The 16208-nt window shown below is 44.7% G+C and overlaps 1 protein-coding gene across 1 annotated transcript; it reads right to left on the bottom strand.

Moving 5' to 3' along the window:
* Positions 1 to 404: 404 nt before the first annotated feature.
* Positions 405 to 15936, bottom strand: tent4a (terminal nucleotidyltransferase 4A). The gene is made up of 13 exons (XM_053447280.1): positions 14884 to 15936; positions 11703 to 11826; positions 10611 to 10657; positions 10388 to 10508; positions 9390 to 9497; positions 7515 to 7643; positions 7049 to 7262; positions 6274 to 6400; positions 6085 to 6188; positions 5606 to 5796; positions 5057 to 5215; positions 4696 to 4869; positions 405 to 3747 (listed from the first exon to the last, which is right to left on the bottom strand). The coding sequence occupies exons 1-13, from the start codon at positions 15699 to 15701 to the stop codon at positions 3589 to 3591; spliced, it is 2475 nt and encodes an 824-aa protein (XP_053303255.1). The 5' UTR covers positions 15702 to 15936; the 3' UTR covers positions 405 to 3588.
* Between the last annotated feature and the right edge of the window lie 272 nt (positions 15937 to 16208).

The raw sequence follows: 16208 nt of genomic DNA, 5'->3' as shown, positions 1-16208 counted from the left end.
ATCAGAGCAAACAAACAGTGAGCACCAATGAATATTTAAATAAACAAAATGGTTCATCCGGATACGTTTTTGTGAAAGGTGTCACCCACGGGGATTAACCAATGGGCAACAGTCTTCTTTAAAACCTGAAGAGAGCAGACTGTTGATATAATTAAAAGCAAACACAAGACCCACCTTTTAATTACATTCTATTAATTAATGTATATGTAAATATATATCTATTTTTAATGCCTTTTAACTTAATTTTTGACACTTTAATACATATATTTATCTTTATAGTCAGCTCATAAAATAATAATATGTCCCTGTTATGTTTACAGATGATTACAATACCCTAAGTTGGCAAAAAAGAATTCAAGTACCCATATCTCAGTGAGAGTTAAATAAAAAAGGAACAAGTTGACTGGCAGTTTTAAAATGTTTATTAAAAAATAAAATAGAAAAAAATATATTTACATAAAAATGTCAAAAACAACAAAAATAAACAAAAGCTGGGCAGTGGTTCCCTCTGGACACCGATAGCTTGGTGACCATTGCGAGGGGCTACTGCTCACATGAATCAGCCAGGACAAAGAGGGGCTGCCACCTTTCTCTAAAACAGCAGCCACCAGTTTAAAATCCCTCATTTTATTGCAATGGGGGTGAAATTACATTGCATCTACATGTACATGTGTACGTCGAGAGGTCAGCGGGCAAGGCCACGCTCCCTTCCCTTTCCCCTCACTTCCAAACCAATCAGAAGTGGGAGGCAACGTGGCGAGACAGACACCTTCAATTAACCGTTTCCATCACCGTCCGATGGGAGGACAGAGGACAGAGAGCGAGCTGCGTTCGGCCGCTGAGATGAACACAGATTTGAATCCATACAGACTTTTCAAGATACTGCAAGGAAGTCTTTGCTGTGAGGCTGCAGGCAACTCTAACCCCGTCGACAAGCTTCCATCACCAGCTATCATTATCAGCTCCTCATAAATGCTGGTTCTAATCTCTGAAAGCAGACATGGCTATGAGCGACAGGGTTCAACAGGTTTGCCAACTACATCCATCTGGGTATCCAATTTATGGGATTACATTGAACTGATCATTTAATATGCCACAGTGATCTCCTCTCTACATGGATTAGGAAAATAATCATCCACAGAGAGTAACAGGGTGACAGGAGTCTGATCGTATGACTGGGCGCGTCCATAATTTTAATTTTTTTAGCTCAAATCATTAAAAATGTGAAGATAATTTCTCTAATCAGAGGTGATGATTAGCTCATAATCTGTGTTGCCTGTGAGAAACCAAACGGAAACCATTCATGTGAGACTGAACTGATGCCAGGTGACGGTCTGACTGTCAGATCAGAGTTGCCGTGGTTCAAGGAAAAAGAAGAATTCCTGAACAGACTCTCAGTAAAAGGTGAAGTATTGTCGTTGGACACTGGTCCCTCCTGGAGTGCACCTGCCGAGGGCAAGTCGCTCTCTCGGTGCACTTGCTTGTGACGGTTGGGCGCCCGATTTAAAAAAAAAAAAAAAAAAACCTGCGCAGGCAAGTCTCAACACTTTTCTTACACACGTTTCATTATGTCACACACTACACAGACCCAACCATCGATATTAACATACACCATTCCTTACACTTGACTGATAGATGTAGAAAACTAGACTTTGAAACATATTCGGACCTTCGTACAAATACAAGGGGTCAGGGGATGGGGGGAGGGGGGGGGGGGGGGGGTGTAGTTCAAATGAGTTGGCTTGAAGAGTCTGACAGTCAGCGACATTACTCCAGCCTGACAAGCATCGTTTGTCATTTGAAAATAACCCCAGTACGGAGAAAGACGAGAGTTGACACAGTTAGATCCACTTGCATAGTAATAACACCAGCATGTGTAGTGTTCAGGGCGAGTCACAGCCTTGGACAGTCCTGTCTGTGAGTGTCTGTGTGTGTTTGTGTGACACGGTGTGCCCGCGGAATAAGACGTACACACACACACACTCCAAGTAAACACAAAGAAAGGCATTGCAAACAATTAGCGGAAGTACCTGGCAATCAAATATACAGGAGATTCCTGAATGGAATCAAAATATATTTCCCTTTCACTAGGGCCCTTGGTTCAGGAAGACCCCCTCCAACCCTTCCTCCTTTGTCCAGAACCACAAAGGAGAAACCCTTATCGCTGAGCACCTTGGTGTTGGTCTTCACCGATATACAGCTGCGGGCATAGGGTTGACCCCCATCAGCCCTGGGATCAGATTTCCACAAACCGCGTCCCTGAACTCGGGAGAGTTAGCATCTGAAAAGTTCTCTGACCTGGAATCAGTGGCTTTCTGCCCTCTTACCCAAATCTTAAATCTTTAAATTCAAGTCAGGCAGTCTGCTGCCACCTTGGCACCAACCTCTCCTACAACATGTAGTAAAAAGACACTAAGCACAGAAATGAAAACACTAGCATATATGTTGAACAGAACAGGCTCTCTCCGGCCAAAATCCTGCACCACCTGGAAGTTTTTCGCTTAAAAAAAGTCAGCCTTCCCCTGACTCACAAAATATGGCAACAGCTCAGACACCCACATTCAGAAGTATACACAAACGCACAATCTCCAGGTGGTTCTGCTAAAGCTTCAACTGGAGCTACTGCCCTCATCAGGCAACAAAGAACTTCCTCTCCCATCATTTGTCAGGAGATCCCAGGGTGCAACGTCATCCCTCCACCTCCCTCCATCATGCTTAGACCAACTGGACCGAGGAACACAACTTCCTGAAGGGAATTTCATGTTGACCTCGTCCATTTTTAAAGACACATGAAGAAAACGGGGAAGGAATACCGAGATATGAGCTCCTCGTCATTTACAGGTGAGGAGGGGAGAGGGGAGGAAGAGGAGGGGCCCTGCAAACTGGGTCTATGTCAGCCTGATGACAGACAAACGCACACACATACACACCTCACGCACACAATCACACACACTCACAGGAATACCAACCGACAAACACACATGCTCCAGAGATGCTGCCCGGGGAAATGTTTCGTAAACCAAATTTAAACCTCTACAAAAATAAAATAACAGTATAAAAACGCCTTAACAAACACACACAAAATTAAATAAGCATTTACTTTAGTTCCAAAAAGAAAAATAAGATTATTGCACAAAATGAAAAACGGTTTGTTCTTAAGTGTATAAACTGTTAAAAAACAAAAAAGTAACACTGGACCTCGGGCAGCTTGGCTGCGAGGGTCGAGGTCGAGGCGAGGTCAAGTGAACTGGGCGATGGCATCACCACTGAGTCCAATAGAATTAAAAAAATTAAAAAACAGGAAAAGGCCTGAAAAAAGTAAAACGAGAAGAACTAAAATACTGACAGTAACATAATACTGACACTGTGAACAAAGGTCATGCAGAAATGGAAAGGTAGCGACAGTAGGAGGAAGATGCAGAGCTGAGGGCTGTTTGTCCCACGAACGCTGCAGCCCCGCTAGTAAAACTGCTGGTCTCTGGTCCTCTGTCTGTCCGCTGGTCCATCCTCCTTCAAGGCGAACTAAGAGCCAGGGTTTGCATCCAGAGAGGAGGAGGGAGGAAAAGTTAGAGGAAGGAGGAGTGGTTTCTATCTGCTCAGGCTAACCGGTAGGCTGTCCCTCTTTCTGCGCCGCCAAGTGTTGCGGTGGTACTGCGTGTGCGTATGTGTGTGTCCGCGGTTAGCCAGAACGGGGTTGTTGACCAGTGGGGGGTTGTGGAAGCCCTTCACGTTGAACTTTGTTCCGTTCTGAGGAGGGTCAAAGAAGGAAGAGAAATTCATGAACACGACTTTTTTTTTTTACTGATGCACCAAAGAAATAAACCTTTCATTTAAAACCATATATTTAAGAAATTTGATTGAGTCCTGTACAACGACTTCTTCATTTGTGTCAAATTAGATCAGGTAGTTTGTTTGTTCAAATCCTGGGTTTTCACATTTTTCCAGACCTCGCTATTATTCAATTTTTATAGTCTCAGAGTATAGTATAGTATAGTCTTCTCTCTGTGAAGTCATGTTTGGGCTTATTGTTCCTCATCTCACCAAACTTTGTCAGACAGAACAGAACGCTGTTTTATCAGTTTTGCCCAAACCAATGAAAAGCTGTAATTTCCTTTATATAAAGCCATAGAAAAATTTGCCAAATTCCCAGATGAGAGTAATATTGAGGGAACTACAAATTTGAAAATCATAAATTATTTTCTGCAAATACAAAAATGTTTTATAACTCCCTTCATTTTATCTGTATAGTGGCGCCAATCATTTGACATTTCGACATTGTATGGTTACAATTTTATGGCTGATTATCCAAATCTCCAGTCAGAAACGTAATGGGATTTATACCATCGAACCACACTATTGAGCTCTGCTATGATTCACGTCCCTACACATCCTGTTCCCCACAGCAACAGATGCTGGAACATCAGGCCTCAGTGTTACTGTTCACCTATCGTTATGGATTACAGATGGCATTTTCATTTTCTATGCAACCTGTTACACCACTAGTCTGAAAAGCACGATGTGAGTCAGAAAAGACATAACAAAAGAGACACTTGACTGGAAATGAAGAGACAGAAAATATGGGTTGGAGAGCGGTATTAGTGTGTGTGTGTGTGTGTGTGTGTGTGTGTGTGTGAGCGAGAGACAAGCTTGCCTTGACAGTGCGTTGGGAATGTTTGTGTGGCATCCGGCGCCTACCTTGTGTGTGTGGCTGGAGTGGGGGCTGGACAGAGGCTGGGGGCTGGAAGGGGCAGGGGCATGAGCATGGGCTGGGGGGGGCATGTGGAAGAAGGGGGGGAGCCCGGTGTCTATACACACCTGTCTGCCAGGTATGGAGTGCATTGCTAGACCACCGGGCAGCGAGACGCGAGCCTGGAGGAGGGAAGGGATAATAATTAATAAGACGTCAGAGCAAAAAAGAATATCTCAGCCTTCTCAGATTTTCTTCTGTTGCAATTCCGAAACTCATCTAATTCTATGTTATGTCTTTTATACTTGTCAACATCTGATCTAACGTTATGTCATCCTCCGCTGTCTCCTGCCCTCGCCGTGTGCCTACCTGCGAGCCTGGATGCATGAGCAGATGGTGTCCTCCCATGCCGGGCTTGCCAGCGCACATATTGAGTCCTGGTGGCAAAACCAGGCCAAGAGACTGGAAAGACGGGTACGGCGGCAGGACTGGTGGAGGGATGGGACATGGCAACGTTGAATCCGAGTCCTGGCAGAACAAGAAAGAGAAGTGATGAGGCGAAAGGTGTGTGTGTCCCCTGTAGCTACTGTATGTTTGCTTGTTTCCATTTGCTGGGTTAGAGAATAAAGTGCTATACGCATCTGCATCATGTTGGTAGCAGCGTTTACAACATTATGTGGGATGATTATTGCATATTCATAAGAAACTCTTGTGATGCCAGAGAGTTTACAGTATCATTTACAGAGGAATAAATGGATGGTGCATTATGGAAGCCTGGTTCAACAGGGAAGCTGTTATGATAATTGACCCTTTGCCTTATCAGAATTTACTTGATAAACAATTTCCATCTGTTAGTTTGAGTATTACTTCTGCTACAAAGAGTGTGTGTGTGTGTGTGTGAGTGTTTAGTATCCGTACGTTGTCTGATCCCGACAGTGACGAGACGGAGGAGGCTGACGAGTGCTGCTGAGGGCTGGAGATGGACATGGGTGAGTCTGCGCTTTGGGGCGACGCTGAGTCCCTCTGCTGCTCCTCCGACACGACACCGCCGCCCCCCCCCAGCACGCAGCCGGGCTCCTGCTCCGACACGGGCTCCTTGGGAGGTGAAACTAGAAGGGAACAAACGAGAGGCTAAGCATGGATGGATCATCTACGGCACACACTAAAAATAAAAAGTATATCAGGTTTATTTCAATATTTTTTACATAAACTGCAGACTAATCTATAGTCTTGTGTTTCAAATAAGAGTCTTGTTTCTGGAGATATTCATTGTTTTTTTGTTGTGCATAATATATAAATAAAACAGTTAAAAGAGACAGACATTTTCTACGTATTAAAATAATTATTCTTTCTTCGGTCTGTTCTCACAGCCTTGGACTCAAATCGAAGAATGTTACCTCTGTTGTCTGTCCGCGCGAGATCCCTGCCCCCCCACTTCTTGATGATCCATTCCCTGTAGTCGATCACTTCCTGGGTCAACCTGATTATCCGGCCCAAGGTGCTGCAGGAGGGAGAGAGACGGGTTTTCACAGAGCCCCAGCTTTATCCGCAGTATATTTGGAACGTTGAATGGACTGCGCTCTTACCTTTCGCAGTCTTTGTTGGGATAGGAGCGTGCGAGCGGCGACACAGCATGGCTCAGGACAGTGTAGGCATAGTCAAACACCTGCTTCACGTGCATGGCGCCATAGGAACCCCTCCCCACGTCGTTACCTTCATGGTGATAAGACAAATTGAAATTGAGATTTTTGTGTTACTATTACATGTTAGTATATGAAAATAGTATGTTGGAATCACTATTTAACGCCAATGCGTATGATCAAAGTGCACTGCTATATATTGGAGTCAATATGTGCCAAACCACGTGAGCTGTGGACCTTATGTGGTGGGGGGGGGGGTATGTACTTCTATCGTTCTATTTACCTTTCAACATTCTCTTTGATTTTTAAGAGAATAATGTGTATGGGACTGATACTTGAGAGTGTGTGCATTTTGTTCCATATCTAAATAAAAATCTGGATTCTAGTGAATTTAAATGATGTTTTTTATAGTAAGTGCTGGGCCCTGGTAGAGGTATGCACCATGTGAAGGTTTTATTTCATACACTCTGCATACCGTTGCTGCCTTCCACCATGTCATTCTTCATACCACCACTAGATGGTGCCACAATTGGAAATGTTTGTTAGAATTTTTTGTAAATCTGCCTTTGGTTTAAATTATTTTACCTTTAAGAACAATAAATAAACTTCAAAATAGACTACAATACTTTCTTTTGATTCCTCAGTTTAGGGCTAAATAAACTGTCTAAATCTAGTTCTAGTGGATACATCTGTATTCAATGAGAACTGGTGGGTAACACACCTGGAAGCAGTGGGTCCTCTATGCATAGCATGGATGGCCTGTATCCATTTGTCATGGCCTTCATGATCTCCTCTTTGAGAATGTATGCACCTCCATTCTTGATGCGGATCCCTGTTTTCAAGTAGTTGAAATGGCGGCCGTACAACTCAAAGAACTCGATCAGCAAGACCCCCAAATTCTCAGTTGGGTTCCTGGCATCAATACGAGGATGAAGCTGAGGAGAAAGGATGAGGATTTGTGGTTATTGTGTATTAAAAACAGGTATACTCATGCTTGTTATCTGTCTGTCTACAATACCAGAACCATTTATAAATGTGGTTTACTAGAACAAATCTTACTATGCTGCTCTGCTACAAAACTACAATCCTGCCTGGAGTTCTGTGTTAAAAGCACTGCTGCCACAATATGCAAAAGGGCTCCTCTTCTATTACAACACACGTCCCCATCAGTAGCTGTGTCTCTGTACCTGGAGGAAGCTGATGACCATGAGGATGAGGCTGTAAGAGCTGATGCCCCCAGTGAAGACTTCATTCAGATCTCTTTGCAGCAGAAACTGCTTCAGTACAAAGATCAGGTAAGGCAGCACTGGATACTTCTGAAAGTAGAAGGGGAGAAAAAAGGTGGAATGAGAAGGTGAACAATGAGTTACAAATGTGCACAAATTCATATTTACAAATGCATGTTCAAATCCACAAATCTTAAGTACAGATTTTTAACTTCAACTATAGATGATGTATTAACGTTCGTAGCTTCCGGTGTGTACAAATGTCTAGAATTATTTGTGACATTCTTTGTTTCTATTTACAGATCTTTAAATGCATGTGCATGGATGACCTGATGCACACGACAGGCCAAGGCTATATTGTGACTGAAACGATCCAATCAGCAAGAGGTTATCAGTGTCGACATAAGCAGCATTTCCAAACTTCTCCGTTTTGCCAGCTCTAAAACTCTGGAGTAGTGAGGGCGCCAGGCCTATCCGGAGCAGAGTTGATGTGTTTGTTGATTTCATTTGTGTCACAGCTAAATAAACTTCACAGCATAATATAAAACAAAGCATGTTATTCGATCATCACAAGATATGTATTGTTTGTATTTATTGCATATTCATATGCCACGAAAAGAAAAACTCTCTGCTGAGGCCATAATTACTGTTGACAGCAGTGATTCTATGCTTTTATGTCTTTGTTGTAGCAGTTGAATAATCATAATCAGTGCAGTGTATAAACTGTTACACACATACTGTCTAGCCTCCAACTGGGCCAAACTTTCTAGGGAAGATATTAAATGAGGCCTCCTGGAGTCTGACTTGATAATGGGCTGAAACCCCAGAGGGTTCAGGAATGGGAATTGCAAATATGTTCATTTTCCAATTGAAAAGGCAGCAAAACCTCCTGGCAGCATGTGAGTGCATATCTTTGCCAGTGAAGCATCAGAGCTTGGTTGACATTTCAAATATGCTTTTAAGAAGCGACAACAAGCCTGGCAGGTACGCTATTCCAACTGGCTGCATGGGAACCTGACTTGTGAAAGTTAATTTGGAGGTGACCCCTCATTGGTAAGAGTGCACCAGAGTTCATCAGATCCATGCATTAACAACGTCAACTTGCACTGGATTGATGCTGAGTGCGGCTGTCAAGAGCAGCCTTTCAGGCTGCGGCATGTATTCCCAGGAAGCCATAACACAACTATGCAACAACAAAGGACAAAAGCCAAGACCTGACAGATCGCTGGATAGCACCTGGAATTCCTCTCTTGCATTAGACACTACAACCGTGACTAAAGAGATCAGGCAGAGATCCACCTTCAGCAGGAATTCTGTCCGTGCCACAGGGCGAAATTCACCTCATCTCAGTAGATCTGGACGAAAAGTGTCCACAGACTGTTTGACTTAAGTAGAGAGTATACCGAGCATGGTAGTTGGGGTCTGTTCCAGCTTCAATCTGGAAATAAGATGAGCCAGTACAGGATTGGACTGAAGTTTCATGTTATGCTTTAAAATGCCGCCTTGCCTGATTCACAGAGGGAATTTCCAAACGTTCTGTTTTTAGACCCCAATGTAAAATGGTAATTATGTGACTTCTCTGGTGTGTTTTTATCCTCCATTTAAATATGTCTGCATGACCTTTTTCTGCTCTTGTTCTGTCTGGATTTGGGAACATTTCAATTCACAATTCTTTTCTAAATTTAAAATGCAGAGGCAATGGGAGAACATGCATTTCTGTGTGTCATTTGTTGCCTCCTGGTCTGATTTAACAACGAAAACGTGTGTGTGTGTGTGTGTGTGTGTGCAGCCTGTGGATCCTCGGAGCATAATTCCGAGGCGTATGTTGTGTCCCACCTTTACGTAGTCTTTAATGAAGCTCGCCGCCCTGACTCCAGTCTCCACATTGAAACTGATGTCCACCTTCACCTCCGTTTCCTGGTCTGTCAGCTTGATGATTGGCACCTTAAAGAAGACAAAAGCCATTTTTACGACATGAACTCCAAAGACTGTTGGATCTGGACGATCCCCAGAGTGTGCCTTTCACATATGAAGAACGCAGTAGAGCAGTGGATTGCAAACTTTTTACAGTCCCGTACCCCGTCAGACATTCGATCTCCAGCTAAGTAGCCCCCGCAGCACGTGCGATAGGACACGAAAGATGGTGAGCTATGCAAAACGCACATCAACTATTTTCCCGCGTACCCCCTGAACCACTTTGCGTACCCCTGGTGGTACACGTACCCCAGTTTGGGAACCAATGCAGTAGAGGATTCTTGGTCAGATATGCTTAGAGAAAAACAGAAATCTCCAGAGGAGTTCAAGTTTTCAGGATTTAGTTTTGCATCCGTTTCTTGCTAGAAACTTCATCGTCCACTCGCTCTGGATCCACCAGCTGTATTCTCACATCGCCTCATACAGAAATGAACCGGGGAAACTCAGAAGAATGTCCACAGGAACTGACTCAGACGTTTGTGTTCCTTTGGATAATTTCAGAAGATTAGCCAAAGTCCAGTGCATTTCTCAAAGCAGTTTAAGTGACTTGTAATAGCAAACATTTACAGTCAGTCATTATCTAACTAGTTACAGCCTTTTTGGATGTTTGCAAGTTTGCTGGCTTTATTGGTTAAGTTTAACTTTGAGCTCTTTAGAAAACCCTAAGATTTTAGTTGGTTGTTCCCAACAACACTTAAGTTTTAGATGGATTTTACTCAGTACCTTAGGTCTCCATGGGTTAATATATGTTGTGTTGAATGGATGACTCTATTACAAACCTGTTTTAGTTAAGGACAGAATGTGAACGCGAATATGACACAAAGCACGGAAGAGTGGAGACACATGGCCTGAATACTTACTGTAGCCTTGTCCAGCACTTTGATGGAAAAGGGTTCTGCCACGTTATGTTTGCGAAGAGCTTGTTCTAGCTCTTGCAGTGGGGGGCGCTCCCACTTCCCAAACACCACCAGGTCAATGTCACTGAGGGCAGAAGGAAATGACCAAAAACAGTCAAAGTTAAAATTCGGACGAACAAAATAAAGCATGTTTTTTTTTTCTTTAATCATGAATTTGATAGCTTGCCTTGTTGGAAGGTAGAGTCCTGTGCTGAAGCTGCCGAATATCTGGACCTGGAAAAACAACATTGAAGATATTTGAGCACGACGACCAAAATCACTGTAGTTCAACTGTTAAAGACAACCCTACATATAGATGACCTAAATGAGGGACATTGAGAGAAAAAAAAAATAAACACTGACATTTCATAGTCTGTATCGCAACAGCTCATTTGTGGTGGTGATGTACATGTCCAATTCCAATGTTTGCAAACTACTAGGTATTTCCGGGTTCAGCTTCCGAGACGATATGTGCAGCCAAGTTGAGTGCGCTGCCAAATTAAGTATACAATAGCGAGAGGGAAAAAATGCCGTGTTTTGGGGCTGCAAGCAAAAGCTCTCCAAAGGAAGCAGAGTGGAGTTCTTTCCCTTTCCGTCTAGTAAATACGACAAGGCAGTGGTACAAAGACAGGGCAGGATTAATAGGTGGAAATGAAAAGGGAGGCTGGTACAAATCAGAGGCTTGATCCATTTACCTGACAATCTGGCTAACAGTGGAAGTGAGGTAGACTGGCAGCCAACAAATCAACACTGCGCGTGTTTTACATGATTAAGTATTGAGAGGGGCTTTACATCAACCCTACCTCAGTGCACTACTCAACCAGCTGCAAGAGCCCCTCTCCCTTTTTCTGCACACACAAAGTGCAAATTCCTTGCAAAAAAAACAATGAACATTCTGTGTTTTCAAAATCAAACCACTTCTATTTACTTCGGCTTCATTCACTGCCCATCAAACATCATTAAGAGAACTATTAGAGACACTATTTGCAGTGTCGGACCCATCCACATGACCTCGAGCAAAAGCAGAGAATTGAAAACAGTATAAATATAAAAAGGTGTTATGACAAGGTATCTCCACAATTATTTATGAGCAATCTGAGATCACAGTTTGTTCGCATGCCAATAAGTCCTCCTCCAAGAGTGGACGATTTAGGGGCCTGCTCTCTAAGATATTATAATCTTAAAAGAGGGGTAAATTGATCCAAATAAATAGAAGCGGTGTGTGTGTGTGTGTGTGTGTGTGTGTGTGTGTGTGTGTGTGTGTGTGTGTGTGTCTTACATCTGCAGTGGGCCACAGCTCCTTAATAATCATCTCTATTCGGTTCACCACCTCCTTCCTCATAGCTGCCTCTTCTGGCCGGGGAGACATGAAGTTGTAGAAGTCCATCACCTCCTCGTGGAGTCTGCGGGGGAAAGGAGGATGAAAGATGGGGGTTATTCTCAAACCCATTAACACCCACAACACACAGGCCAGCGTGAAATATGAACTGACTGTGGGTATAGTGCTTGGTGTGAAACGTGACCTTTGATTTGATGTATTTCAAATTTCTTATTGCAAAAGTGAACGCAACTAACAGTCATGAAATGCTCAGTTGGCCCAAGATAGGTTTCCTTCTCTTATCGCTGTTCTGGTTATCCTCCGTCAAGCACAAGCCAGACATGCAAAACAATGGCTCAGTATGTTCCAGGGGAAGTATTGCATAGTCTCTGTTTCCCCATTTTATGCTGCACTTGAGGAATCTAGTTTCTTTGGTAATAAAGGATGCTTAGCAATAAATTACTGACATTTTAAACCAAGAAAAGCCACTTTAACATTTGCAAAAGTCTGAAAGTCCCTAGTAAAACCACATCACTTAACTTCTGATTAATCTAACTTTGATACCAGACTAACACTGATTCATGAGAGCATCCACAGGCCCAGAAATAAGCCATATCTTAAAGAGTTGGTTCAACCAAAAATGAAAATGCACTCATTATCTACTCACCCCTATGCCGATGAAGGGGTGGGTAAAGTGGTTGAGTCCACAAAACACTTCTGGTGTCTCAGGAGTATACTTTGTTTGAGCAGAATCCAATAGAATTAAAGTAAAACAGAAAAACCATGACATGCCTCCGCTAGCTAATCCACTTCTGGTGGACTTCTAGGCTTTAAACACGGTGGAGATGACCTTTCGAAGGTCTAGGCCTGTGAACACTTGATGACAACACAACACACAAGCAGTATGGAGGCATGTTGTGTTTTTTCTGTTGAAGGAAGGTCACTAATGTCTTCCACCGTTTACCCCTGACACTCAAACACTTCACCCTCTCCCCCCATCAGCATAGGGGTCAGAAGATAATGAGTGAATTTTCATTTCTGGGAGAACTATCCCTTTAAGTGGTCATTGTAAAAATGGAAGGGGTCTAGAAAGAGTTCTCCTGATCTTACTTTCAGTAAAGACATTTGTTCCCCACAAGGACCCAAGACCTACATACATCTCAGAGGCTCAAATGGGTAATAAGAGAAGCAGAGTTCAGTGAAAACACTGAAGGCCATATTGTTTCAGAGTCCGGGAGTCCAGGCCTTATTGTTATAGCTGATATGCTTCTATGCTCTGCAGCGGGGGGGGGGGGGGGGGGGGGGGGCACGTTTAATGCAAAGATTCCTGACCAGTTAAAGGGCTCTGAACAGTGGAGCTGTTCAACCCTATGGCCATTCATTTTCGTTTCAAAGAATGCATGGCATGATGTCAGTGTGAAATACAGAACAGGGATCCTGTCACAATCAATTACCAGAGGCCTGGAGAAAATGCAGGCGGCCCTTGTACCCTCTCCACTCGTTGGTGAAAACTCTCTTCCAGGAACCCTGACGTACTGGGGGGGGCCGATGCCAAGTGTACCCCACTGTCAGGGCACCCCCCCCCCCACACGCTAATAATAATAACTGCTACTACATCCTATCCTGAAAAGCTAGTTTAGAGTTGTCTCCCTTGAACTATTTTATGGGGCCCGGTGCAACAGTAATCAATGGTGTTCACTGGTGCAGTATCCGTAACCGCACCACCATGACAGCCATGTATCTTTACCGAGGAATCAATGTTTCTTCTGCATCACACGGTGCAAATCTCTCCAGCCGAGACTACAAAATGCACCCCCGAAGGCAAACCACTGCAAGACTAGACAGCGCACAAGCCAAGACTTACATTCGAAAACTTTTTAGAACCACATATGCCGAGAAGAAAAAACACTAAGCGCGTTGGTCGATTACCAAACAGAGCATCAACAAAGAACCTCAAACTCCAGGTAGCTGCGATGTAGGAGTGTGTGGGGGGGGAAGACATCGGCTTCAGGCACCTGGAGCTGCTTTAAACACCAAGTGGTTGTAGAGACAATTCCCAGATGGGTGCAGTCAGCTATTACAAATATTACAATTCCCTGCAACACACTCTGCAGGTTGCTTTTTTGTAAAAGGGCACCTGTCAAAATACTTTCACTTACACAGCTCCTGCCACAAGATAGTCACATTTATAAACACCTAATGACCATTTATAATCACCATACAGCACCAAAGCAAGATCATAATCGAAGGATCATTATTAGGTTCATATCGATAGTATAAGTTTTGTCCGTTCTTACTATAGGTCACGTGTACATTTAGTCCCACCCCTGTCTGTTGCGTCACAATGATTGGGTTGAATAACCTGGAAAATGAAGTATTGACTGTGGGAACGACGACTAGCATCTAAGTTACTGATGTGGGCAGAAAGTTTGACCACACGCTCCTTGTAAACGGACTGATCCCTGGGATGCGGATAGTTGCGAGGAGCTACATTAGGAGATTGAATGAACGGCTCAATATTACATAATTTAACCGAAAACGTTCGCTTCAACCTGGGAACGGTCGCTGCCTTTTGTTTTTGTTTGAACATAATATAGTTTAAAGTCTGCTTCATAATTCGTCTTGGTTTGGCTTAATAATCAGGCATCAGGGCAGTCATTCATTTTACTATCAAGCTGCATGCTTCTGTAACTTCTCTGGGCAGCCAGGGGAGGGAGGGGGGGCGTTAGCTAAACCAGCCGTAAACTCCTCCTCCAGTAAGCTTCATCCAAAAGCAACATATCCGGTGGAAACCTTCTAAATAAATCACCCACTGAAACACACACACACAGTAGAATCAGACTGTGGGGCTGAAATAATAAACCACTTTCTCTAACTGCGTGCTTTCTAATGGCGCTTCTCAACACTTCGTTCAAATCCGATTTGTAACGGCCCATTTTCAAACTTCAAAAATCACGGCACTTCCGGTCTGATCCGGCCCTTCGCCTGTGCGACTCTGACAAACCGGCACATAATGTCGTATGCGCCACAATATACAACCCGCACGCAGTTAAGCTGTGCCATCCAGCCATTTAAAAAAAAACAAAAACTGTAGCGGTTAGCAACGTTAGCTCCTGCGATGGGGAAGAGTTGAGCCACTCACCCGAGGACCCCGGGGTTGTACGTCCTCGTCTTCCACGGCGTCCAATTGCTCGCGTAATTCCCGTTGGTGCAGTTCGAGAGCAGGTAGTTCATCCCGTAAGTGCTCGCCTTGTTGTCGCTTTTCCTCCGGCCCGGGTGGTGGTGGTTGTGTGTGTGGTTCCCGGGTGCGGAGGGGTGAACCTGGTGCCGCTTCACGCACACCGGCTGTGGGTGGAACGCCGGCTGCTCCTGTAGGTGACGGTGGTGATGATGATGATGATTATGGTGTTGGTGGTGGTAGAGGTTGACATTATGGTCCATGCTGTCGCTCAAGCTAAAGAGCAGGTTGGCACCCCCGACATTTTTGTTCACGTTGCCCGATACACTCCCACCCATAGTCCTCTCGAGAGAGCAGCCGGAGGGGGGACTGTCCGTGCCGGATTCCTGCGACGACGATGATGAAGAGGAGGACGAGGAGGAGATGGATCCCAGGGGCAGGGGTTTATCATGAGCCGGCTCCGCGGCGATGTGTGCGTTCCTGTTGGACAGTGCTGCGACTCCCAGCGCAGAAATCGCAGTGCCGCTCATGATGCCGCTGCGATGGCCGCTGCTCCGACCGGCAGTTACGCTACCGCCGCCGCTGCAGACGCTCCTGCCCGCTGCCACCGCGGTCGCCACATTCTTTAAAACGTCCAGCGCCGCGTAGTTCACGCACTGGTTGTGGAGCTGCTGCTGAGCGGAGAGCGTCCTCGCTCCCTGAGAGGTCTCCCAGACGTGCATCCATAAGGCGTTCGCAGGTCCTTTCTGTTCGGGCTGAATCCAAGCTACCCTCGGATCCATTCAACTCCCCTCTCTGGTAACCCCCCTCTACTGGTGTCGAACCGGAGCCCGTCGTGAATCCGCGTCGCTCCCTGGGCCCGTCGAAAGGTCGCTGCTCGGTCCGGGGTGACGCACGGAGATGAGTTCAGACGCGGAACCGAATCAGGACCATTGGTAAAGTGTCCACTTTACGCCGCTAGCAGGAGAAAAAAAATCGCTAGCCGTATCCCTACGAGAATTCAATATGGCGTATTCTCTTCAAATCCATGCGCATGCGCACTGCGAGGGGTTACTTTAAATGATGACTGCGCCCACCCCCCCTCCCCATCCGCCCACCGCTCCGATGAGTGATGAATTACACTGAATAGATATTGGATTTCTTTTCCCTCCATCTGATAGACATTTAATTTAACAACAGATTAAATAGATGTCAATATTGTATAAAAGGGATCCGAGGCTCTGGGAACCCGCGAGTCATGGTCTTCCTTCTCCACCTCCCGGCCATCACCCCCGGGTGGGTCCGTGAGG

This window comes from Pleuronectes platessa, chromosome 18 (genome assembly GCF_947347685.1).
Source record: "Pleuronectes platessa chromosome 18, fPlePla1.1, whole genome shotgun sequence".
NCBI lineage: Eukaryota > Metazoa > Chordata > Actinopteri > Pleuronectiformes > Pleuronectidae > Pleuronectes > Pleuronectes platessa.
The sequence above is the reverse complement of the archived record's forward strand: the minus strand, read 5'-3'. Positions and strand labels throughout refer to the sequence as shown.

What these genes read in the sequence shown, in the direction of transcription:
- tent4a (XM_053447280.1), bottom strand. Translation starts at nt 15,701, where the DNA reads ATGGATCCGAGGGTAGCTTGGATTCAGCCCGAACAGAAAGGACCTGCG. An exon ending in AGCTGTGGCCCACTGCAGAT is followed by an intron (nt 10,658 to 11,702) that starts GTAAGACACACA and finishes TTGTTTTTCCAG; the next exon opens with GTCCAGATATTCGGCAGCTT. An exon ending in TCATTAAAGACTACGTAAAG is followed by an intron (nt 7,644 to 9,389) that starts GTGGGACACAAC and finishes TTCTACTTTCAG; the next exon opens with AAGTATCCAGTGCTGCCTTA.